This window comes from Vanacampus margaritifer, chromosome 8 (genome assembly GCF_051991255.1).
Source record: "Vanacampus margaritifer isolate UIUO_Vmar chromosome 8, RoL_Vmar_1.0, whole genome shotgun sequence".
In the NCBI taxonomy this organism is placed as follows: domain Eukaryota; kingdom Metazoa; phylum Chordata; class Actinopteri; order Syngnathiformes; family Syngnathidae; genus Vanacampus; species Vanacampus margaritifer.
The window spans coordinates 18,933,645-18,960,034 of record NC_135439.1 but is presented as its reverse complement, the minus strand read 5'-3'; the positions used below and the strand labels follow the sequence as shown (position 1 = coordinate 18,960,034).

The 26,390-nt window shown below is 40.9% G+C and overlaps 1 protein-coding gene across 1 annotated transcript; it reads left to right on the top strand.

Annotated features, from left to right (window-relative positions):
* The first annotated feature begins 386 nt into the window (after nucleotides 1-386).
* Nucleotides 387-15,392, top strand: LOC144056717 (RNA-binding protein 38-like). Its single transcript, XM_077573732.1, has 4 exons — nucleotides 387-813; nucleotides 3,355-3,478; nucleotides 5,767-5,821; nucleotides 13,738-15,392. Exons 1-4 carry the CDS (start codon nucleotides 568-570, stop codon nucleotides 14,087-14,089), a joined length of 777 nt encoding a protein of 258 aa, XP_077429858.1. The 5' UTR covers nucleotides 387-567; the 3' UTR covers nucleotides 14,090-15,392.
* The last annotated feature ends 10,998 nt before the right edge of the window (nucleotides 15,393-26,390 follow it).

Below are 26,390 nucleotides of genomic sequence, written 5' to 3'. Positions count from 1 at the left end.
TCAATTTATCACTGTTTTGAAAACGCGTGACATTCCTTTATTCTAAAGTTCATACGACGGTCACTGTAGTGAATGTAAAGCAAATCCATATTATTATTTCGTTAAGATTTTCATATGCCAAATAGTTAAACCACAGTATTTATTCATAGGCATTGTGTCCATGCCACGTGGACATAGTAACTTGTTAAGGGAGAATGAGTCAAGGCACCGTTTTTTGTGCAGTTCAGAATCTCTGAAGGACAAAGGCAGGTGCAGCGGGGTTTCTGAGTGGGCGGGGCGAAGGGGTGATAACGCAAAGAAGTTGGCACGCAGGCGCTAATGTGATTGGCTAAGAGTTGTGCGGAGGCGGGCCCATATTTCTGGCATATAAAAACACTCACCACTTGTCCTCCACAACAATCTGCCAGTTGTGCTCGCGACCGGAGGATCCTTCACATTAGTGAATTAGCTAGCGGTCGCCACCAGGTTGTTTTACGCGCAGTAGATTGAGTCGGTGTACTCTTGCTTAATTAGTTTTTGTTACAAATGCCGGTCCGCCATTAAAGCTCAGTTAAGTCAGTTTAGCCAATGTGTGCCTCTGGGGGTCTGGCCGGCTCACCAATGCTTCTGCACCAGTTTATGAACGGAGCCCTGGAAGCCATGCATCCCACAGCGCTCCAGAAGGACACCACTTTTACTAAAATCTTCGTCGGCGGGCTGCCGTACCACACCAACGACGCTTCGTTGCGAAAATACTTCGAGGCCTTTGGGGACATTGACGAAGCTGTGGTGATAACCGACAGGCAGACCGGCAAATCCCGAGGATACGGCTTTGTAAGTAGAACAAGATAAAAGTCACTCCGCGTGATGGAATACACACTCTGCGCTCATTTGCCTAACGGAGTGTAATACATTGAATTTGCCTTGCAAACACTGTAGAATGATTGCTTGTCTTGTCTGTCTGCTTTTCCACGTGTTGATTTTTGTTCTCTTTCCACGTGTTGATGTTTGTCCTTGTATGACTATCGAATAGATCCCTGTCGACTATATGCCCTGTTCATATAATTGAATTGTCTTTCTATCTTAATGGGGATGAGTGCTCACACAAGTAAGAAGATTATATTTCCACATATGTCTGCCCCTTAACCCCAAAGACAGCCCCATTCACCCCTGAACAACCCTGGCTTATGGCTTAAGTGTGGGAGAGTCTGTCTGCTCTTGGTTCCTTTATATGGTTATTTTGGAGCAGCAGCAGTGGGAGAGTTTGACCTTGTACAGTGTGCCCTCCATTGTCATAGACGGAAGCGCCTGCATTGCTCACCGTTTAGATGATTTACACTGCAACTTGGCTGCTTTGGAAGAAATTGTTTTCATCCTGTGAATGTGTGAATACTCTGTAAAGATCTTATCTTTTGAAAGCTTTAGTAAGGAGCACCGGCCCAAGTTAACCCCCCACCACCAAATCACAAAATGCCAGATGCCAAAATGTCAAAATCATAATGGGATTGTTTAAAAATCCAGTGAACAAAAAAAGTCCTGTTGCATTCTCTCAGGCCTGGCTAATAGGTGACTTATCCCGTCCGTCCCTGCCAGATAAAACCGGCCATTCTCCCTTTGACACAAAGCACAGAGGCCATGTGAGCAATGCAAATATTTACCAGAACTCTGGAAAGACCCATCAGCACTAGTTCTGTCAGGCCAAAGAAGGAATGGAAAAGTGTTATGTGTGTCTGTATGTTTACAGGCCGTATGGAAGACAATTGCTTGATGTTTACACAGCAGCTTTTCAACCAGAGAACACTGTCCTACAAGTCTTGTTGCTAACGGTTGAGCGCGGAGACCGGTGTTACCTGTCAAACAGGCTTGCTGGGATTTGCCTGCTGTCAGCCAAGCACGTGGTTAGTTGACCAACAGAAGACAACCTGCTCATTTTGGTTGGGGGTGGTGGGTGTAAACCAACAGAAAGGGGGCGGGTGAGATGCCCCAAAGCTGAGCTCACCTTTTATCCAAACACACTTCAGAGGTGGATTAGTGGGACCCCCACAGCAAGACTCCACACAGTGTAAACAAAGCCTCGTTCCTTCCTGTGTTCACAACACAGACGCCGGAATGCGCTTTTTGTCGCCTTGCTGTTTTTGAAAATGCCCTCTAAAACAATGATAGCCATGGCCCACATTCATTCATACACAGTTTGGTCGACTCAGTGAGCTGACTCAAGTTACTGAGCTGGCAGAGCTTGGAAATCAAAACAGAAGGGCTTGTCTAATGCCTGGAGGGAGAAAGGAGGGGGCTGACTTAAGACAAGCTCCTTAATATTATGTCCCTAATTGGATAACCTCCTTAAATGTTATTCTGCATAAATCCATATTTCTGCAGGTGTGCCATTGCTGCTGTGAGCGGCTTGAAAGAAAAAGCAATGAACTTTGTTTGTATTTTAAGTATAAGAACGGCAATAGGATTTTTTTCCAAATACGGTAATGCTTTTGGTGAGCATGACATGTAAGCTTTCAGATACCGAGATGGGAGATCCTCAGTTTATATACACTGTTTAAAAATAAATAAATAAGTTGGGTGAACTCAAAATTTCAAGGCAACAAACTTTAATTCAATTTTAAGCTGGGCAATTCAATTAAATATATTAAATTTTGCTCGTGTGAAAATTTACTTTACCCCCATTTAACAACAAATAAATAAGAGTTTACAAAACTGTTGTCTCTTGTATTGTCCCGCCTACTTAAAGCTATTAGAAAGAACAACTCGGCAAATTGTTTTGGAGCTAGCAACTTTCTTGCTTTGTTGTGCGAACTAATAGTATTGACACTAATGTCAATAATTTATACTGTAAATGACTCTTTTAGCACCCCAAAAAATACAAGTTGTGTTTTTTACAGCGTGCCATTGATCCGTCACTATAGCTCGGGTCGAAACAAAAAACTTTTAATTTGGTACCATCTTGTGGCAGTTTGGTGGCAATGAACTATGTATAAGTGAATTGAGGAATTTCATTTAGACAACAGTAGTGCTTTGGTGCCAAGGAACTGTATTGAAATGATTTGAGTAGCTTCATTTAGACAACAGTAGTGCTTTGTCGTCATCTTGTCTATAAACAATTACAAACCTTTTTAGGTCAGGCGTTAGGTACAACATGATACTTTTTTATTATTTTTTTGCTGGAGGTCTAGCAGGGATATGGTCATCGCTAATGTCATGTTTGTTCTTCTAGCAAACCAGTTGAGGCTGAACCAACAGTGCCACTGCTGGTCACAGCCAAGCTGTGCACTCTCTTTTGCGTCAATCGCTCCAAGACATAACTTAGACCAAATTCAAGTTTTAACAATGACTTATTATGATTCCCATCACAATGTCGCTCACCAGGTAACGATGACAGACCGAGGGTCGGCTGAAAGAGCCTGCAAGGATCCCAACCCCATTATTGACGGCAGAAAGGCCAACGTCAACCTGGCCTACCTTGGAGCCAAGCCCCGCAGCATACAAACAGGTGGAACATTGTGTATAATTTTTTTTCATGTATGTATTCACAAAATCAGTGTACCCCGATTAACTGGCCAGCTCCAGTAATGGCTGACTTGAAGGATCAAACTTTCTGTTCTTAATAATAGAGGTTTTTATACATGAGGGAAAACGTCTTACAAACATCTGGTTGCATAAAATGTGGCATGTCCTCAGGGAAATGTTTTTGAATCCTTTTGTCTTTCAAATCTAATGACAATCAACCACGTTTCTACTACAGTCAACCCTCGTAGAAGATCGCTCAGATTGGTTAAAAAAAAACCTGCGATAGATAGTAGAGAGGCCGTATGAGAAAAATGCTTTAAACACAATATAAACTTGTTAAAACACACGTGAGTTTTCCTTATTTGTATTAGTTATAATATGAGTAGAACTTTGTAAAGTATTCCTTAATTGTCACTCTCACATTCACAGTTCTCCAAGTAAGAGGTAAAGTTTCAAGTATTTGTCACTCCCAGTTGAAGTTTATTGTGAAACTGACACATTAAACAAAATAAATGTAGAGATTGTATGTCAAGTCTGCTAGCTTAATGCTAACATATAATGGAGAACACCATAGACAGGCTAACTGAAATGACCATTGACATAACGGCAGTTATAAACCTTAAAACAACTGCTACTTAAATGCATACGGAGTACGAGCAGCATCACGTACAACAAAGACAATTAGCCAGTGTTTTTAGAAACACTAATATGTTCAGCCAAACCACATGGCTCAACATTACATGGATCTGTTCAAATGCCAGGTTTTTGTGATACAACAAAATTATATGATGATAAATCACTCCAAACTTATTCCACCAATAATGTGACCTCTAACCATCCTGTACAACAGTTTTTATTTAAGAGAGGAAGTCAAAAAAAACAACTGAAACAATGTAATTTCACAAGCGTGCACACCCTCTTTATATCTGAGTCAAAATGATTCAACCACGTTTCAACTCTGGTTAAATGGGAGTCAACATACAACTGCCACAATTAAAAGTGCCTCTTTGATTCAGTGTTTCTCAACCCTGGTCTTCAGGGAACACTATCCATCCTGCTTTCCATGTCTCCCTATTCCACACACAGGTGATTCCAATGAGAGCTCATCAGCAAACACTGGAGAATCCTCACCTGTGTGTGGAATAGGGAGACATGCAAAACAGGCTGGATAGTGTGCCCCAGGACCTGGGTTGAGAAATACTGCTTTGATTAACCCCAATAAAGTTTAGATGTTCTAGTAGGCTTCTTGTGATGTTCTTTTTTTCTTTTCTACCAAAGTAGAAAAGTTTAACCTTGGTTTCATCAGAACGTAACACATTTACTGAACAGCTAGTACTTGGCAGAAATTCCTGGTGTCCCTTCTGCCTCTTGGCAGCCTCCCTTACCTGTTTTGTTATTTTCATTAATTTTAGAGGAACATCTAATTGTTGGCAATGTCCCAGTTGTGTCAAAATTTCTCCATTTGATGATGGCTGTTATTACTGTGTTCCATATTATATTAAATGGCTTGGAAATTATTTTGTACCCTTCTCCAAGCTGAATGAGATCAGCAGATTGCCTGTGCTTGAAGGTTTGACTGCAAAAATATTAGGACAAGCCTACTAGAGCGTCTGAACTTTATTTGCGGTTTGCAGAGACACTTGAAACGGTAGCACGTGTGTGCTGACTCCCATTTATAAGTTTGAATGCGATTGGTTAATTGTAGACGTGGCCACATCCAACTTGTAAGAGGGTGTGCACACTTTCACAACCATCTTGGTTGTGTATTTTTTACTTCACCTCTATTTTTTTCCCACTTGATTTATAAAGGATGTAGTTTGAAATGATTCATCTTGGTGTTATTTTATTTATATCCCCAAAACCTGGCATTTGAACAACGGTGTGCAGACTTTTTATATCTGTTGTAAATTCTCTCTGCATAGAATAGGACCATCTCTGCTTTCTCTCTTGTCTTAATTCTGCTGCATTTATACATGAAGAAGAGCTCAGTGCTGCGCTAGACTGTAGGCGTGCAACTCTGAATGAAAAAAACTTCATATATATTGTAAAAAAATAAATACATAAAAATGCTCACTTTCAAAATTGTAATAGCTGAACCACAATATGGTGGGGGGTTCACTGTATCGCACGTTGTTTGCCCAAAGATTGGAACAGGCCCTTCCTCTGTCTCACTCTGCTCTCTGTGTATTGTTCTCTGGTCCTCCTCTGTAAATGCAAATGTATGTGTTTTGTATGTGTGTGTGTCTTGACAGTCGGCCTCGTATCTTGCAGGCATATCCATCGGAGTGCAGCCCATTCACCCAGCGTTCATCCAGAGGCAGTATGGGTAAGTCAAAGGGAGTGGGCGCTTGTTGTGTGCGCGCTCTTGTGCTGGACGCTTTGTGCAATGCCACTAGGCCACTATTTCTTGGACAAACAGGGCCTCTGGAAAGTACATGTCAGTTTCTGGGCCTGCTTGCAAATCCAGAGGGAGTCCATTAGCATATTTGAGTTTTCTAGGCCAGGGAGATTGCTCACATATCTGTGGTAATAGAAGGGCATTCCAGAGGTGAATGTGTGACTCACTTGTTAAGTTTTGTCAGGAGGTTATTGACTCGTCTACCCTCCTTGAGTGGGCTCGGCATCCTTGAAGCGGCTGTGTCGTAGGAACAGCGTCTCAGACATGGTCTGTTGAGCAGTTAATGAGCGTTTCACTATATTAATGACTCCCCACCCGCAACTCTCCCGTATCACTACCTCAAGCTACAAGTAATTCTGAACTGTCAATTTTTAAACTCAGAGTACTCTGTGTATTCATAATGTTGCCTTTTGTGGCTTCACCTTTAACCCCTGTATTTCTTATAATAGCATTCAGTTTCAGATGGGAATACAGCATTGAATGAAAAAAAAAAGTTCTTGTTTATCTATCAGGGTGGATTTGCCATCGGCAATGCATTACAAAGACAAAAACAAGTGCATCCAAATTGTCTGAAATAACTTTTTTCCTTTTAAATTGGATAGATGTATACCAACATGATAACTTTATATGGCTGTAAATCAGCACAGGTTTATAAGTCAAGTAAGTAAATAAATGAATAATTTAATTCTTGACTTAAATAAAGATAAAGAACATTCAAAAATCCCATGATTTTGAGCCGATACTGATCGGGTGAAAATCGTCTCAGAGTACTCTGTGTATTTATAATGTTGCCTTTTGTGGCTTCACCTTTAACCCCTGTATTTCTTATAATAGCATTCCGTTTCAGATGGGAATCCAGCATTGAATGAAAAAAAAATAGTTCTTGTTTATCTATCAGGGTGGATTTGCCTTCAACAATGCATTACAAAGACAAAAATCAGCACAGGTTTCTAAGTCAAGTAAGTAAGTAAATAAATAAATAATTTCATTCTTGACTTAAAGATAAAGAACATTCAAAAATCCCATGTTTTTGAGCCGATACTGATCAGGTGAAAATCGGCTCCGATTACTGATCACATGATCAGATCGAGACAACTCTGTAATTAACAAAGTGTGAGTTTAGTCCAATCGCGTCATGACGTCTAACACTTAAGAACAACTACGCAATCACATTATAAACTGTCTTTGGTCGTATATTTTGTACGTAAATTGTTGGTTTGCATTTGATGGCAATTTTAATGGACTGGTTTAAAACGGAAAGCAACAAGGGCATTTTTCACAAAAGGAAAGTGATGCTCTTTCACATTGAACAGACCAGTACTTGCCAGCGTTTAAGAGTGCATCTTCCTGGAAATCCCAGGTTTTTCCACACTCCGTAGGGACAATGATAATATAACCCCCCACCCCCCCTCCCAAAGCAGTCTTTATCTGGCAATGATGGTGTCCCATTAAATCAACCCACACTGGGTGTTAATGATCCATTGGGAATATGTCCCATCTTGTTCCGAGGACCCTGGAAAGTCCCATGTCCATGCTTCTGTTACCATGGTGATCACAGATTGCACGTCGAAGCCCCGAGGGTTTGAAAATGTGTGGGTTTTGAGGTATGGCTCTGGCAGGTGCCGGCTCATATTACAGCCTTTTAATCACCCCCTGGCCACCACCCCAGAGACTCGCAGGCCTCCACCAAGCACCTGTCCTCCTGCCCCAGAGTCCTGTCGATTGGTGAGTGACAGACGCAGGCCTCCCTAAGACACACAGCCTACAAGTGGCTTTTCTTCTCCCCCCTTGACGACATATGGTGTGCTGACATGCTCTGAAGTGGGATTGGAAGCAAAACTGGAGTATCGTATACAGTGAGTCTTATAGCTGTGGTCAGCAGATGCTTTGGAAGGGTCAGAAGAGGAGAGGCCAGTGTTGTTGTTTTGATAGGGTCGACCCCACCCCCAACCACGTTCACTCCATAGTCATCTTTTCATCTATGTAAACCTCTTTCTTTTGCCCTGTGTATGTGTGTGTGTGTGTGTTTTTTTCCCCTTCATTTAAATCGGTCTCTTCCCTGGCTGCCACTAGCAGTGTGAAAGCTGACACTTCTGTGAGGCAGTGGGCAGGGGGGGTCGGGGTTTGGTAGTTAAAGAGAGGGTGATGCTTGCTTTTATCTGGAGCTGTTGTTTTTTTAATGAGGCAGCGTGCATCCTAGGAAACACACCACTACAGGTGTGAAACGTCGCACGCCAGCGTTCATCCTCGGGTGGAAAGAGAAGGATACAAGGCGGCTTGTTTCCATGTTAACACCAAAAATGATGCTGCTGTTGTGTTGTTGCCGTGTTTGGAATTTACTGCGACCAGCAGTCGCATTACTTAATTGCACAAGGCTCGAAATAATTGCTTTTTTTGGCGAATAAATTACTTTGTTTGAGGAGCAACTTTCCAACTTTGTGGAATATGACGATGTATGGAATGAACAATTAGGGCTGTGCAATGATTTGAATAAATTTGAGTAATCATCACTTAAAAAAATGAACTAAGCTTCCCTCAAATTCAGGCTACCCGCAGTCTAAACTTTTTAGGCCCGTCAGTGGTTCTTCTTCTACTTTCTTTTGATGGTCATCTCGCTGTTTGAGTCTCAGTTTTGCTTTTCACCGTGTTAAAATGAGGTACAAAATTCAAATTTTGACCCGCAAAGTAAACTCAGATGCAAAACTGTTTGACACCCCAATAAAAAAGCAACCACACAGGTATTTGTAATATTATACAAGCATTCATTTCAAATATGCATCTCAGACCAGGCTAGCCTTACAGTGTCATTGTGTCAAAATCACACTAGCTCACCGTCAGCACAAAACCAGCTGACCTCGGATTTTCTGGCCAGCGTCCACGTTCGCCTGTCAGCGATCACTGCTCACGGTCCACACCAGACCTCTCAGCGTCCTCTCACTGCTTATCTCTTTAGATAGAAGTTAAAATTAAAGCTAACACCTCCGCATTGTATCAATAAAATGATCCCTTTAGTCTTGCCTTATCCGCTGCATTCCATTTCAAGTCCACATGATCCCTTTAGATTTCCATGTGGGATTACATCAGCGGCCGACGACCAAGGCCTGAGACGAGGCATGTTCCGTACACATGACGGCCGTGCGCGGGCTCGACACTATCGTATACTTGTGGAGATCGGTGCATGAGGCTGAATACTTCTTTGCCAGTTGTTTGCTCACTGTTGGAGTCCAGTTTTCATCCGTCCCATAATCATTCATCAGATTACATCCTGGCACGTCTTATTTAGCGCCTGCTTTAGGATGAAGTGTGTGTTTCGAGTAGGCATGGGGCTGATATGGTAAGTTTGAGCGAAAATATTGCGGCGATGATGAAATAAATAATTGGATAAATAAAAATAGATTTTTTTTTCAGATTGTACACAATCTATTTTATTTTTAAACAAAATGTACATTACAAAACATGTAGCATGTTAAATTTTAAGAAAATAAATGTTAACTTTCTTCTAAGTCATAGTGACACATCACTGGTGAGCTATTTTTGGAACAGACCCTTGGGCTACTCATGGTGTCCTTGGGGCTAACTAGTACACGCTTGGCACCGTGTTTGTTTGTTAGGACAATGCAAATTAATCAGAAGGCATCCATGTATCTGTAACTGTGCCGTCTCACTCCGGTGAACCGTCAAACCTGTAATCGACCCATGCCTAGTTTAAAAGTGACTTTTAAAGTGGGCATAGTATGGAACACTGACTTTGACATACTTGTATACAAATAGGTATGTGGAGTGCATACAATGCAGTCCGACTTTTTGATATTTTTTCTTGACAATAATCTTCCTCCTGTCCAACTTCTGCCACGGTTGCTGTCCGCTGCCAGCTGATGATTCGAGGACGTCCCCCCCCCCCCCCAAATATAGGACTAGTCCTGAGGAAGGCTTTGACAGAAAATGTCCCACCCCCACATCTCCTCTCTTCGCAAGGTGCCAGTGATGGCTTGAGAGTGCCGTGGCGTGCCGTGGCGTGTGCTGTGATGGATTGGAGTGCCTTTTTATCTTTTGCCGTTTTGTGTGCCAGTGATATGAAGTGAAGAGGTTGCACTGATTGCGGTGTGACTCTTTCCCTATTATGGCATGGTTTGGGTTTGCAGTGGTTACTGGTGTGTGTGCGCGTGTGTGCGTGTCAGGGAGCGTGATGACATCCCTATCCTTGCATGCTTCCATCTTTTGCTGTGTTGACTCCACGGCAGCCTTTCAGTACTGATGATTGAAGACGAAAGCTGAAATGCTTCTTATCAGCACTGAGAGGCCGCTCAGTTAATGACGTTTGTTGTGATGTTCTAGTCTTTGTCCATAAATGTTTTGCCACTCAAAACTAGAATGTCAAGTTTTCAAAGTCTCGACTCCCAATCTATTTTTACATCTTTTTTTTTTCATATAAGGGGAACTTCTATCTGCTATTGCTCTCTGTGCTACCTTTTAAACACTAGATAGTTCCTCAACATAGAACAGAGCAAATGCTCTTGGTTCGAGTGACAAAAAAGCACCACAACCAAGCAGTGCAGTTTTGCTCTGTTCAGTTTGTGTTATCTTGCCTTTCCATTGTTGGCATTTTTCATTAACAAAAAAAAAAGCATATTTGCATTTTGATGTTTCTGTTCTTACGAAGTACAATGCAAAAGTCTTAGCCCATCACTAGCTTTGCTACAATGACCTTTTTCAATGTAAATAAAATACCAAAATTGCTGCAGGTAATTGTCTTGACTTAATAACATTAAGAGTGCAATCATTTTTGTTTCCAATTCCCATTTAACACAAATATAAAAATATCTTTGTTTTTTGGGGAGTGGGCTTACTGGCCTCTGTTGTGTAGTGTGTATTTGATAATATGAGGGTACTATAAATTTATATGGGTTCACACTAGTGGTACAATGGATCACAAAAGTCTTGATTCGTATCGGATTACGGATTTGAGCCACTGATGGGATCGTTTTTCGGATCAGCAACAAACAAAAAAAAAATAGTACTTAGTCTTCATTTATTTTGTAAAACACTTTTTCCCATTAAAATCAAAAAATCTATTCAAAATGTCCAATATAGCTGTTTAGGATTTAAGAACACAACTTTAAGTGCACTATGAGGCATAAACATTCTCATTTTTAAACATGGTCCATGTGTAAAATAACAAGGTACTAAGGGCTTAAACTAGAGTCCAATCTAACAATCTAAACGGGTATGATTGACATTTTGAGTTGCGTGTTTTTCTTTTTTAATGGGCAAAATAGTTTTTATCAAATAAATGAAGACTGAGTTCTATTTATTTATTATTTTTTAATAATGAAAAGACTTCCAAGTCTAATTTAAGGCACATTCCCTTCCTTTAAACATGGAGAGTGAATTACAAAGTAGCCTTGGTCCAGAATATTAAAAAAAATAATTCAACTAAGCCAGTTACCAGCTGTCAAACTCATTTACAGCTACCAGCCAGGCTGTTAGTTAATGCTAACAGCTAGCTGCATGCTAGCCAGTAGCCATTTACGTCGGAGACTTCCGTTGTCTCATATGACGGCGTAATTGATTAGCGGTTTCTTAGCGTCCTAAATTAGCGATTGAATATGAGTTCGGGACAGCGTTGTGTTGATGTTGGTCGCAACTTTAATGTCAATCAAAACTACGAACATCTAAAAGGGAAGCCAAGCTAGCCATAATGCCACAACATGGGCCACTTTCAAAGTAAATGTCCACTAACGCTATTTGCATTGCCATTAATGTAAACAAACCTGATTTTGAAGTTAGCCTGAGTGTAAGCGGTGTGTTACGTTGAGTATGTTTTGGCTTCTTTGACATGTCTGAATGGTGTCCACTGTGAATGCGCACTTTGTTGTTGTTGTCCCCCGTACCCCCCCCCCCCCACCACCACCAACCAATCCGCGGATCGTAGGCGATCCGAACTGTGGGGCCTGATCCGAACCGACCACGGATCAACGCTGATCCGTTGCACCACCGTTCACACTCATAATGGCCCGCCCCGAGAAACCACAATTATGTGGCCTGCCACAAAAATGAGTTTGACACCCCTGGAAATGTCACTAAGTTATACTGTACATGGTCATTTTAGCATTTCTATCATAAGAAGACATTTGCACTGTTCTGCGTGTCAACCAATTTCCAGCTTGGAACCGGAAGGTGAGAGCTGCAGTCTTGCTGTGGACAAAAACAAAAGGGCAATTAGTTGTTTGATGCTAGTCTGCATCCTGACTACTGTTGAGGTGCCCTTGAGCAAGGCACTAAACAAACAGCTCTCAGCTCAGGGGCATGGTCACCATTTGCACGCTCTGTCGCATTGACGTGCCTGCATGTGTGTGATCTGTTTCTCTGTCTGATGTGCAACAAAAATATAGAACGGAGCGTAAAGTGAATTTCCCCTCGCGGGATTGAAATCGGCACAAACAAGTTATTGTGGTATAATGGGCATGGGCTGATTACCAGTTTGATGGTTTACTGTGGTTTGAAATAACCGCTAATAGTGGCTGTCACCAGGAATGAGCTCATCTTTTCTCTTTTGAGGAGATGTCTAAGCAGGATACAATAGTATTGGCTGCCTGCAGAGTTGAGTTAATGAGACACATCTTTGAAGTTAATTGCCTCTAATTAACGTTTTTTTCCATGTCACCTCCTTCTCTCCTTTTTGCTCTGATTCATGTCCATTGTCCTTTAAAAAAAAAAGGGGTGGGGCGGTACTAGTTGGCCCTAAGCACATGAGGAGCACACAGGTCTGTTTAAAAAAAATAATTAAAAAAAACCTCACAAGTGATCGGACACCGTAACTTAACTAGGAAGAATTTAAAATTGAAGAATGTTAACATTTATTTTATTTCAACTAAAACATGGTACATGTTTCTGCTGTACTAAATATTGTATCTCTTTAAAATAAAATGGATTGTGTTCAGTGGGGAAAATATGCTGTTATTTGCCATATACAGTATATATATATATATATTAATTAATCATTTTGGAGCTGTAATTTTAAAACTGTGATACAGCAATATTTTTGCTCATGGTTATTCTACTGTCAAAATTAGGGATGTTCAATACTACTTTTTCCAGACTGATAACAGTAAGAGCACTCACAGTCACTGATACGGATGCCAATTACTGATACACCAGTATCTATGATGACGATATTTATGATACTACCCACCACCCCCAAAAAGGCCGAGAATTTTAAAGAAAGACCTACATATATCCCAATGTAGCATTTTTTCCCTTTCAATTGCATGAAATTAAGTTTTCATTTCCATTTCCATTCCCTGAAATAACGCCGTGTATCGCCCCAATACCGATACCTTGGTATCGGTACTCGCCCATCCCTAGTCAAAAGCTAATATCGGCCCATGCCTATTTTAATCAAAAACCCCAAAAAATGGGTATGTGGACCTGGTCCTAGAGACTTTGTGACCCCCACATCACACAGCTTGAATCACCTGTCTAAGAGCTACAGCACCTGACAGCAGCATTGATAAGCCCCCAGTAGCATGTGTGTGCGTGCGTGCGAAAAGCAGCAGCTGTTAAAACACTCTGCTGGTGCCTGAACTTGAAAACCTGCCAGTAACGGCTGACTCTATCATTCACCCGCCCCTCCCCACGCTCTGAGCCGAGAAGGCCCAACCAAACACGTTTGGTAGGTTTTTGCTAACTGAAAGTAGAAAGTCATCTCCATGTCCTCCTAACCGCCTTTGGCGCTCTCATCTGCTAGCCACAGTTTGTTTTACGCTCAGGAAGCAAATGTAAACAATACAAGCCAGACCGTCTTTGTCTAACATCCCTTGTTTGGTCTCTTTGGCTGTGCGCAGGTTGGCCCCGCCGTACGTCTACCCGCAAGCCTACGTGCAGCCCAGCCTGGTGCTGCCCACCCAGCTGTCGTCCTCGGTGAGCAGCAGCCCTTACCTGGACTACAGCGCCGCCTACACGCAGTACGCCCAGGCCAACTTTGAGCAGCAGTACCCCTACGCCGCCTCCCCGGCCGGCTTCCTGGGTTACAGCTACGCCACCAGCCCCGCCGCCAGCGTGGGGCCGGCCCCCGCCGCCACCGCGCCGTCCACCGTGCACGCCGCCCTGCCTTCGGCCGCCGGGCCGGCCGCCGCCGCCGCCGCCTTCCTGCACTATGCGCCGCAGCAGCAAATCCAGCCTGACCGCATGCAGTGAGCTGGGGACGGTTGGGGGGGGGTTGCACAAAAGTGGACCGAGGATGGCAAAATGCCCTTTTGGGGGGGCTACCTTGTTTTCAGGGCGTTTCAGGAAAAGGAGGGGGACTATTGCACTAGACGCTATACATCAGGATGTCCTCTTTGGTCATGGGGGTTAAGGGTGGGTTGGGGAGGGGGGTCTTGATGGGCAGGCTGAGAAGCTTTAATGTGTAAGATCGCTTCCAAGGGCTTCTAGAAGCTGACTCTTTATTATTATTATTATTATCATTATTATTATTGTTATTCTTTGTATTGTCGTCATCATCATCATTATTATTATTATTCTATTGATGTCATTGTTTAGTTGTTATCATTATCATGCCTCTTGGCTCAGTCAATGGTATGACACGTCAGTGGTACATATTGTTTTGAGAGCATTCTGTGACATGTTACACGCTCCAAAGTATCTCAGCTGGATGTGAGGGTGACTGATGCCTTCGGACAGTGCCGGGGTGGGGGGCAGGTGTCCGAGGTGGGGCGGGTGATGACAGCCTCCCTCGATCACTGCGCCGCCATGAACAAACTCCCAGCACTCAGCTCTGCTCCAACCCGGAGGACACGATGTTTGACCTCTCAAGGAGAAAAAAAAGGAAAAGTCTCAATTTGCAAGACTCTGAGCTACATTGTGTTCTGCCTGGACGATATCAGGAAAACATTTTATTATTTTTATTGAAGAGGCCTTAATAAATAAGAAGTTCGCCTTTTTTTTTTTCTTCCTGATTCACATGAGCTCCTTTTGCCCGAGAATTGCAGACTTTGTAACTGCTCTGTTTTCAGCAGTCAGTCATTAACCTGACCCACTCGTATCTTGGTTATTTTAGGTGGATGTAGATGATTACGTGCAGTATGTGGCCGTTTGGGACCAAGCGTGCTGTGTACCTGTCATGGATTTCAGCCGACATTTTTCTCCTTTCTATCTGACTGTCACCAATTGTCCAAGCACTGCATTCAAGATATTTTCAGTCCTCAAGTACATTTACAATATTTATACATAGGTATTTATAAAAGGTACTAAGTTAAATAGTGTGATTTTTTTTTTCTTTTTTTGTACTATGACTGTAGTTGTAGCACTGATGCCAATTAACCTGCAGAAGCATACCTGCACATCCATGGATATTTGTTTTGTCACCATGTTCAGTGCATTTAAGTACTGCTACAGATGAGGCCTATTTGTAGATGACTCTGGTTGTATAAGCAAATACATTTTATAGTCCTTTTAAGAAAAGCCATACAACAAATTGAGAATAAAGAATTTGTACTTAGTTATGCCTCTGAACTTTTTGTTGCGCAGTAGTAGTATATTTGATTATCTTTCAATCACATTAGAGGGGGAAGTCAAGTCAAACATTTTATATACAATATGTTCCACGTGCCCCCACTATTCTATTATTCTGGTATTCTGATTCATATTTGCATTTGTGGAACATGAATTAAGCAGCAAAATCCACCCGTTTTTATCCATCTCGGAGAGGCCGTGTTGCTACATGCTGTTGACTGAAATTGACATCACAGTTGCTCAGGTAACGACCAATGACAGTGCACCTGTTTTCTGAGTTTGGTCATGTAACATTCACAAGCTGAGCCATAATTGGTTATTACTTGAGCAACAGCCGACAGCATGTAGCAAAATGGCCGCCCCCTGTGATGGCTAAAAACAGGTGGATTTGGCGGCTTTATTTATATTATATCAGAATACTGTGTTTAGACTAGTGGAGCCACATAGAACATACAAATATTTTTGACTTGACTCCCTCTTTAAGATGCATACAACGTTTTTATTTTACAAACAAAAAACACAAAGTTGCTACTGAAAAGGTTCCTTTGTTTGCGTCATTGTTGGTACATTACTGTGTCAGTAATACGGGGTCACAGAGTTCACCTAAGTGTGCTTGTTATCCAGAGGAGTGTGTGTGCGTCACTGGATCCTTCGCATGTGTGGGTGGGGGGTTGCATGAGGCCCCAGACTTGGACTTATCAGTCCTCAACACCACCACCTGCCAGGGTGTTGCATGTTCTCTCCACCAGCGCTACATTCTCTGACATTTGCCTAAAGGAAAAAAAAGATAAACTCCATCAACTTGTTGTCATCCTTTCATATTTATTGTATTCTATTCATTATAATAGTTTTAATCTTGTGCACAGCTCTCAGTATGATGTGCAGTTGTACATCTCTAAAAACAAATAACCACAATAATAATAACCTTAATACCCCTCTTGAAACTGGACTTTTTATATTAAGGCCATGGATGTGTTTATTCCATTTTTGGAGGTGCAAAATCATTCCTTTGATCAGCCAAGCAACTTCAAAAACGAAGTCTCAAGACTTTATATTTAGAGTATCTCCTTTTGTTACTCAGCTAAAGAAGTGTTAACCCCACACAGCACTTGGTAGAAAGGTTATTCTAATTAATAAAATTAACAAACAAAAAGTACTTTTAAAAAAATCTAACTGAAATTAACTATAGTATAGTTATTGTGAAAATACCCTTTCCGTTCTGCTTTGCCGATTAATATCATACATGAGGTTTCATTGATTTCTGGTCACAGTCCTGTTACGCCTCCTCTAGCCCCGCCATCGACAAAATGACGGCAAACTAACATTGTGTATATATGAAATACATAGCATATATAACATGCAGTATATCCAGTCGCAACAGTTTAAAAATATATATATATTTTAAAAAAATTTCCCTGAAAGTTTCTTGGGTGGCCCGCCTTAGTATTAACATGGTGTGGGAAACACTGCTTATGTCTCAAAAATGGTTGGATCCAGGCACCTCTTCTTGACTGTGGGAGTGAGCAGTATTCCATTCACATGGAATAGTTTGAGTGAGTACTGTGCCTTACTGGACCTTTCTTAACATGGATGTGTGGCAAATTGCTTAACTTCTTCCACTCATTAAGTACACATCAACTTTAGCGGGTCTAATTTACACTGCATTTAACCATAAGACACTGTTTATGTTTTTTTGCTAGCTATACGAGGTGGTGGTCACTGTCCTGTTTGAAATACAATGAGAGAAACATGCTTTTGACACACACGTGTTCATATTAAATCCAAGCTGCTACTGGCTAGCTAACTGAGCTAGTTTAAATGATAAACTCTTATTCTGAGCGTGAATTTGCAGATGTGTGCATATGTTTTTAGATGTACCTAATGAATTGTCTGGGAAGGACAATTCCCTTTAAAGGATTTCTCATATCAGTGATATAATTCACAATAATGTCAACACGGTATGTTTGTCCTGTAAACTGGTTGTTCCTGTTGTGTCCAACTACGACACCCCACCCCCACCTTTTTTTTCTTGTCTTTTTGTCACTGTTTATCTTTCACTATCTCACCACCCTGTTCCACGGCTGTGCTCTCACTCACCCCATTGATTTACTCAACTCTGGCAGTCATTTGTGTTTTTCTTTCCTTAACATTTCTGTCACTCGTTTCCACTTTGGTGAGCACGCTGCTGTTTCTCCTCACGCTTCATTGCTTATTCTCTCCACTCTCATCTCCTTTCCTTTTTCTCTTTCTCTTCTCCCGTCCCTTGCCTGGTGAAGACAGAGCAGAGAGGAGCCCAAACTGAGTTGACAGTGTGTCAGCTTGATAAAAAAACAAGCTTGTGCAGGCCCCTGTAATGCTGAGTCACCATGAGGCTTATCTGTTTCAGTCCCTCTCTGTGTGTCTCTACTTCACATGTAGGTTCCAGTCACACCTCACTCTCCTAACGCTTCTTGCTCGCTTGTGCAACTCTGACGTATTGGGATTCCTCAGAAGTGTCATAAAAATTGCCCCACCTTATCAGATCTCTGTTCAGCTTCAAACCCAACTATGCAAATAAGCACTTTGTTTGTGTTTGTTTTTTTAAAACAAGATTAGACCATTATTTTGCATGGGTGTAAAATTGAACTATATACAGTTGATATACTATATATACAGTCAATACAAAAAGTCTACACACCTGTGTTAAAATGTCAGGTTTTTGTGATGTAAAAAAAGAATACGCCAAGATAAATCCTTTCAAAACGCTTTTCGCCATAAACGTGACCTACAACCTGTACAAGTGCCACTGATTTACCCCAAATAAATTTCAGATGTTGCAGCAGGTGGACCATGACAAGTTCGTCCAAATACGTGTGAAAAGAAACACCAAAAGCATGAGGGAAAATGTGTTATCGTCAATTGAAACTAAGGCTGAACTTTCATCATTCAATGTGTTATCGTCAATTGAAACTAAGGCTGAACTTTCATCATCAAGTCATCATTCCAAATGGTATATTTGGTGCAAACTAAAAACTGCTCATCACCAAAAGAACGCCATACCTACCCAGGTAAGGTGGAGAGAATTCTCAACTCTCTATTAGGCTAGAGGCTAATATCAGCCAATGTTAGGATAAAACCGTATGGTTCCTGCAAGAAAAGAAAAAGAAAAAGAAGGGAAAAGCCTACTAGAACATCTGTACTTTAATTGGGGTTAATCAGAAGCACCTTAAATAATGGCAAATGTATGCTGACTCCTATTTAACATGAGTTTGAACGTGATTGGTTAATTGAAGACTGTTGTCCGTCCATATACTAGTCATAAAAGGGTGCCCACACTTTTGCAACAAATTAATTTTTACTTCCCCTCTCAACAAGATTTTTAAAATAATAATAATAAATTGATTTATGCAGGTTACATTAAAAGTGGAGAAGGCTTTGAAATTCATCTACGTCTCATTTTTTGTATCACAAAAAGCTGGCATTTGAAGAGGGGTGTGTAGACTTTTTATGCCCCATGTACATGATATACATTGAAGCAGCTTCTAACTTTTTTATTCTGTCATGTAGCTAAACAAGGTCAATAAAGTTTACAGTATAGAAATGCTGTAGCTCTCGATATGATGGTTGAAATGTCTTCTTCATCTTTGTTCGGCAGTTGATAATATACATTACTGCCACCTACAGGACTGGAGTGGAACAGGTTTGACTGCAACTTGAGAATCCATACATGTTTGGCAAATAAGCAAAAATTTGAGTTTGAATTGTTGTCGCCTCTGATTGATTGGTGATCGGTCTAGGGTGTCCTCTCAAAAAAAAAAAAAAAAAAAAAATATATATATATATATATATATATATATATATATATATACTGTATATATAAAGAGTATGAGGCCTGTGTAATTAAGTCTAGACTGCTGTGACTCCAGGACCACATGTTAGATCCATCTGATCCTGGAAAGTGTCACTTCCGAGACATTCAGAGCTTCTCACTTCAACATTCACTAGCACTCTTAACCCATTGAGATAACGCAGGCTGTCTGGAGAGAGTCAGATCTGAATCAGAGTGAAAGACGGCTAATCGGTTCAATCCAAGGTACGGTACAATGTGTCCAAGACAAGAAAGGATGAAAGTGGGAATCTGTCAATCGCTCATTCTCCTAAAAAAAAAAAAAAATGAATTTTTTTTTTTTTTTTTAAAACAAAGTGTTTTTGAAAAGCATTGGAAAAAAATCATAGGGTTGGATGTACCGAACCCCACCAGTTTCCTATGGGGAAGCCTAAACGGTAATCGCAAGCATAGTCAACCCACTCATTCAACTCATTCTGCACATCAGCTCACAGTTCAGACAAAAAAAAAAAGGTTTTATATTAAGAATCAGGTTAATCCATCTAAAATGCCAAATGATGAGACTGAAGACATCTTCCCAAAAAGAAAGAAAGCTGCAGCCTCGAGGCAATATCAGCAATCCTGCTGAAAATACAAGTTTATTGCTACAGGTGATTCTCAGTCACCAAGCACACTCTACATAATAGGTGGCGACAGACTTGCAAGGCAATGAAGCTTTCAAAACTGCCATAAAACCACTGAACAACAACATCCTATTTCTGCTAATTGTGATTTTCTGCAATGATGGAGACCCAAACAAAATGACACAGTAGATTTGACAGAGAAGACTTTCTAGAAGACATCGGAATAAAGAGGGACTAAATATGTTCTTCATGTGGATTTTTTTGTTTGTTTCTGTGTTATGTTCCTATACCAGCAACAGGCATTTTTTATCTGATCTTAAGACCTTAATTAAGTCTTGCAATTTGATCTGATATCAGATTTCAAACATAGGAACCTTTTGGGAAAGGTCTACAAACTCCACATATTGGGTTAGAACAGTGATTCTTAACTTTGTTGGATGTACCGAACCCCACCAGTTTCCTATGGGCAAGCCTGAACAGTACTCGCAAGTATAGTCAACCCACTCCCATCCCGACACCCTCAGCAAACTCCCACCTCCACCCCCGCATCTCCAGAGGACGCCGCGGACGCTTCCAGCCGCGTATCCTCGTCTCATATTCATTTCACATCATGCCAGTCTGCCATCATGCAAACTGAGAAATGATTTTAAAGCCCGCAAGAAGCTTTGTTCTGTGTCATTCTGCATATGAGCAGCAAACGTTGTGTGGAATGCAAACGGATGATATTTTTTTATTTTTTTTTATCCAAGTTGTAAACAAATAACTTGAAATTCACTTCAATATTTTATTATGATGTAGGGTTTATGATTACAGAGCAAACGATCAAGGATATTTTTACAAAAAGCCACATTTTCTGAGTTTTTTGAGTTTTTTTTAGACCACTAAAAATAGCTTTTGGACCATTTCGACTTAGTTTACATAATTTGTGTGGATATTTATTTTTTATGACATCAGTAAGATATGTTTAATTAACCGAGACAACACACTCCATACATAGTGATATCTCTGTCATAGTACTTAAGACTGCTTGGCGCCACAGACTGCTGGAAAGTACAAAGAGGAAATAGAAGAAGCTAGGCTAACGGTTAGCTTACAGTATCTGTAACTACTACTTTTTTTTTTTTTGTCATGAATGACTTGGAAGGGCCGTTATATGTTATTTGTAAACTGAAACTAAGTTGAAATTACTATGGTTGGCTACTTCCGTACTTCCAGCGGAAGTTTATTTATTTTTCTTTGTCTGCTTTAAAAGAAGAAGAAAAAGAAGAAGTCCAAGTCATGGACTTGTTTTTGTTTTCCACAATGACTACAATGCGATGTGGGATTGTCGTTAAGGTAGGGCATTCTAAACTAAAAAAAAAACAACAACTTAAATTTAGTTGTTAAGTGAACATTCCCCATCATCATCTTGTGACGTCGGAGGCAGAGCGCGCTCCGCTCATGTTAATTTCTGAATGCATCATCAGCAGCTTGGTATTAATTCTTTTTCATTAGTATTTTCAATGTTAAATGTATTAAGTGTAGAAAGTGTTTACAAGGGTGGGAACCCTGTCAATCTCTAATTTGCGGACTTTCGAGCTTTTTTGTTGTTGTTGTTGTTGTTGTTGTTGTTGTTGTTGTTGTTGTGTAACCCCCGCAATAAACAACATTGTGTTATGGAAAGCGCACTACTGTAACCTACATGAGTGGAATACCAAGCACAGTTTTTTGTTTTTTTTAAATCAGACTGGAAGCGCTTTCCCTTATTATCTTCAACACTTGTTTGCGCAATATGTTGGTGTGTATGTCGTATGTTGAGCCAGAAGTAGGGTGGGGGGTATGAGGGAGAGTTGTTGGTTTGGTGCCATATTTCTTTATCTCAGGCTAGCATGCTTGTAAAAATGAGCGGGGCCTCCACCTCGACCTGTGACTCAGCCAGCATTGTTGGGGGGCAGAAAGCAGAAGGAAGAGAGGAAAGGAAAGAGGGCAGGTGGGGGTGGGGGTGCTTTTGGAGGCAATAACAACAGCAGCTGAGAAACAGAAAGACAAGTGAGGTGCTCCATGACTCTTGACAGCTGAGCTTCCGCTTTCAGAGACATTCACGACCACAAACCGTCAGTGCCACAAACACAAAATCGATCCCACGTGGATTATACCAATTGTCTCACTATTTGTCTTTCTGCCAGTTTTGGAAAAACTAAACATATGCTCCGAATGTTTATGCGCTGCCTTTCGTGCATGGTCTCATCTTTATACACCATGAAGAGTTTGCCTGTGGTGAGCATACCACAGGGGACAATGGGCAACAGGTGCGTAAAAAGAGGATGTTAAAAGCACACTTTATTCCCCTATTTGACTTGACTGCTGGCGAGAGAGGACAGCTGTAAAAATGTCCCCTTTTTTTTCTCTCCTTCAAAACGTGCACTCCATGTGACCTACTGAGACACTAGTATCTACAGTACCCGGCACATGACCTGTCTATCACTCACGTAGTTACTTAATGAACGGTTGGGGGTGGAGAACAGGCTGTTATAGTGACAACTGCACATTAGACAGACTGGCACAGAGCATGGTTATGGGGATAAATCACATTAGGCGGTGATGTTGCAGCTGCTGTTTCTGTTCATGTGTCCTGCAATAAAGTTCCAGAGTGAAGAAGCCACCTTTATTCTGACTGAAGTCTGATGATTACAACAGATGAGCAATGTGTGTTGAAGTAACGGAATAGTTTGGATTATAAAATGATTTGTTTCAGCAGTGAGTTACGGGAGAAAAACTTGTCAGCCAGGTAGTAAAAAGTAAGAAATATGGTCTAGCGTGGTGTAAATGTGAAGAGCAGTTGAATAATTCAAACATTATCCTCCTTGTAAAAGGGAACCCAGTGGTTACATAGTGGTGGCTACAGCTTGCATTCAAAATGTGTTGATGATAACTGGCCAAGAACAATTAAATGGGATGCTTCTCATTTAACAGTCAGTGCGGAAATAAGGAAGATAAGGGGTCCAAGTAAGGATACATTTTAACTGCCTCAGAAAAAGAAGACTATTTCCATGTACAGACATTATCAATGCCTCAACTCCCACCAGCCTCTTTGGTGAATTGTAGTTCAAATTGAAATATATGGCAAGATTAGCTGACGATCAAAATCATCGACAATCAATTTAATGATCGACATCATTGTTTATTTTGACCGCCCTACTCACACTTGCAAATGTCATCATACAAAGGCTTGACAAGTTCGTACGATCTGGATTTATTTCAAATCAAAATGCAATCTAAGTTAGCAGTTTCATGCAAGTCTTGCAGTATTGTTAGCTAGATTAGCAACTGACCATCTGCTGATTCGGCTAGCGCCACCTGTCACTTATGGTTTAAAAAGTCTTCTTTATGCTGCTGGTCAGTTATTAAATTCAACTTTGTGATAGCTATTAAACCGTAGCAGCACAAATGACACAAAACAAGTTATTTCCTCACATGTGTGTGGTGAGAGGCTAGCTTCACGCAGGCTAGCATCTGCTGGTTCAGCCGCCATGTGCAAAGTGTCCGATGACGTCTTTCGACGTCATTTAATAACTATACAATCATCTACATGGCTAACTGATTCTGTAATTGACTCGCCGACACAGGCGATATCCACCTCGGTCTTGTTTTCCACACATTTTATGGCTGCAATGATCCATTGGCTACGGATTTGTTCCTTTTTTGGTAGCCTGTAGAATGTTCTCCCCTGTCTATCATTGTTAAAGTGTGGCGTTTGCCGTTTACTCAAAGTAGCTAACTGTAATATGGCTAACTGGCATTAGCAACGGAGCCTGAAAGTTTGAGCATTTTACCAGAAATACAAATGAGGAAATCCTCCAAGACAGAACTTGCCATTCGTAACAGCACAACAGTCACAGGCTACACACAACACATATAAAAAACAAGCACATTGTGGATGATTCTATTTCTGATGAACAAATTCAGCTATCTTGCTAGTGCCTACAGTATGTTGCAGCCACGTTGGTGCTTTCAATGTCAAAGCATGTGCTAATACAGAACATTTGAAAGGAGCCACAAAATATTCTCACCTAAACATTTAGAGCTAAAAATGGGACATCATAAAACATGTCATGAAAGCTGGTAGAAACTGCAAAGTTTATTAAAATTATCTTTATTTTTAGGTTGCACGTACTTTAAATAATTCAAGGTGGAAGTTAATGATGGTTATACAAGAGCAGCTGCTTGCTGGTGTCATGTGATAAGATGCTATTATCTGATTAGTCAACTAACTGCAAAAATTGCGTAGTACCTTGCGAGACGATCTGTATCACGATTCATAGGTCACAATTCGATTCGATACCGATTAATCCCGATACAATTCTATTTGTCAATTGTTGTGTTTTTTTAAAACTCAAATTTAGAAAATACTAATCAGTAACACTATAAATTTTTATATGAAAATGTACTTCAGGCTTATAACTGTGAGCCACTGTATTTAACAAACAGGTTGCAATCTGTTTCATGTTTGAATAGCATTGAAATCAAATTTTAAGGCTTCATTTTCCATTAATATAACATTCTTCCATGCTTAAAGTGTGAACCCTAACCCTAATTAAGACATTTTGTTGAATATTTCCATCAAAAATATATCTTGAAAAATCGATTTGGCTGCATATTGAATCGATACGAGAACTGTGCCCTGTAAAATTGTGATATATTGCCGAATCGATTTTTTTAAAATCCCCCTACGGACTATAGTAAAATATCAAAATACTGTAATTGTTTGTGGCGGCACTAATTTTGTATCGAGAAAAAGTTCTCTCAATCCCTCCCCCCCCCATATTGGAAAATAAACCACAGTGGCTGGTGAGCAAAACATTTCTTGTGGTTTACACGGACCTGTATATCGAGTGAGAGCCAAAAAGGGGCATCTCTCGGGATGAAATCCATCCTTGGACATTTTGGTCACAAGTTCATTTAAATCCTACTTCTTAATCTCTTGCGCTGGTCTCAACTTTTCAGGCCGGGAAGCTCCCCCCATCACTCAATGCTCCCATCATTTCTTTTCTGAGGGTTTCTTCTGACCTCTCCTAATTTAGTATCAACCACTATTTTCCCTCTCATGTGAAAAAAAAAAAAAAAAAAGCTCCCACTAAGCTCTCTGTCCTGTCTCACTCGTAAAAACATTGTAAGCCTGCATGTGTTCGTGTGTCTTTCTATGTCCATACAATTATATTTCCAGTTCTGGAGGGAATGATCAGTGTGCGCTGAGGGTTGTCCACCCTGATTCACCACCAGCTCTTTATAAGGAGAAGAGAAAAAAGGGCCCTGCTGTCTATATTTAGATGGACTTTATTGGGCCTCTTGTCTTCATCCCCCTCTCTTTCTATGCTGCTGCTGCTCTTGGAAATCTCTCACCATGTGGGCGGCCGGCCCTCCTCTCCATCGCAGCGAGGGGAGAGTGAGCCTAATAATGATGGTGATAATAACAGAGCAGAGGGAACAAAAGAGAGGGAGGATGACAGAGAGGTAGTGGGTGGTGAGAGAAGTGTCTTTCCCTGCGTCTTCCTGAATGATTATTATCCACAATGCTGGACATGTCCGCTTCTCTGCTTCACTTAACACGAACCGCAGGACGAAATCCTCTCTATTGACAACATCATCACGTTCCACTATCTTCTTATTTAAAAGTACATTATAGATCTCTCAAAGAGACATTCCCAGCCGTCACTTGACATTTTAACAATCGCTGACGAAACAATGTTGTTCAACGGGACAGATTGCATGCTACCAATTTCAACCAATGGCTAAGTCTTAAATAGAGCCCTATATCCTGTCTTTTCATTGGAGACTTGTGTGCATGTCAAAGGGTCACTTGCATGTATCCGAGTTTCTCTCCTCTTGACCCTAAACCTACAGTGTGGCGCCCCGAAGGACCGGGCTTCTTCTTCCTCTTCCTCACGGGTGGTGCGGTGCCTGCATTGCCCTGCTGGTGTGTCCAAGTGTCAGATCAGCTCTCAGTCCATGGGTGCCGGGGGGGTGATGGGATGCGCCGGGTGACGAGTAAGGGTGGTGGTTGGTGGTTGGGACACCGAGTTCCAGGGCAGGAGTCTTATTCAGGTGTCTAAAAACTACACTGCTTGTTCATCTCCTTAACTCATTCACTACCATTGACGGTTATAGACTTAAAAATATTTTTTTAACTATTTCTATTAGTTTAACTTTTTTTTCTACTTTTGTTAACAAGAGTATGAAAACCTAGATTTTTTTATTGTACATTTAGAGCAGATATAAAATGTGTGATTAATCGTGAGTTAACTATTGAAGTCATGCGATTGATTACGATTAAAAATTTGACACCCCTAATTTTTAATAATAATCTCATCAGGCGATTAAAATTAATAATTGTAATTAATCGCAGGACTTCACTAGATAACTCACGATTAATCACAAATTTTATATCTGTTCTAAATGTACATATACATTAACAAAAGTGGAAACAAACGTTTAACTAATAGAAATAGTTCAAATGATTTTTTTACGTTTATAGCCGTCAATGGCAGTGAATGAGTTA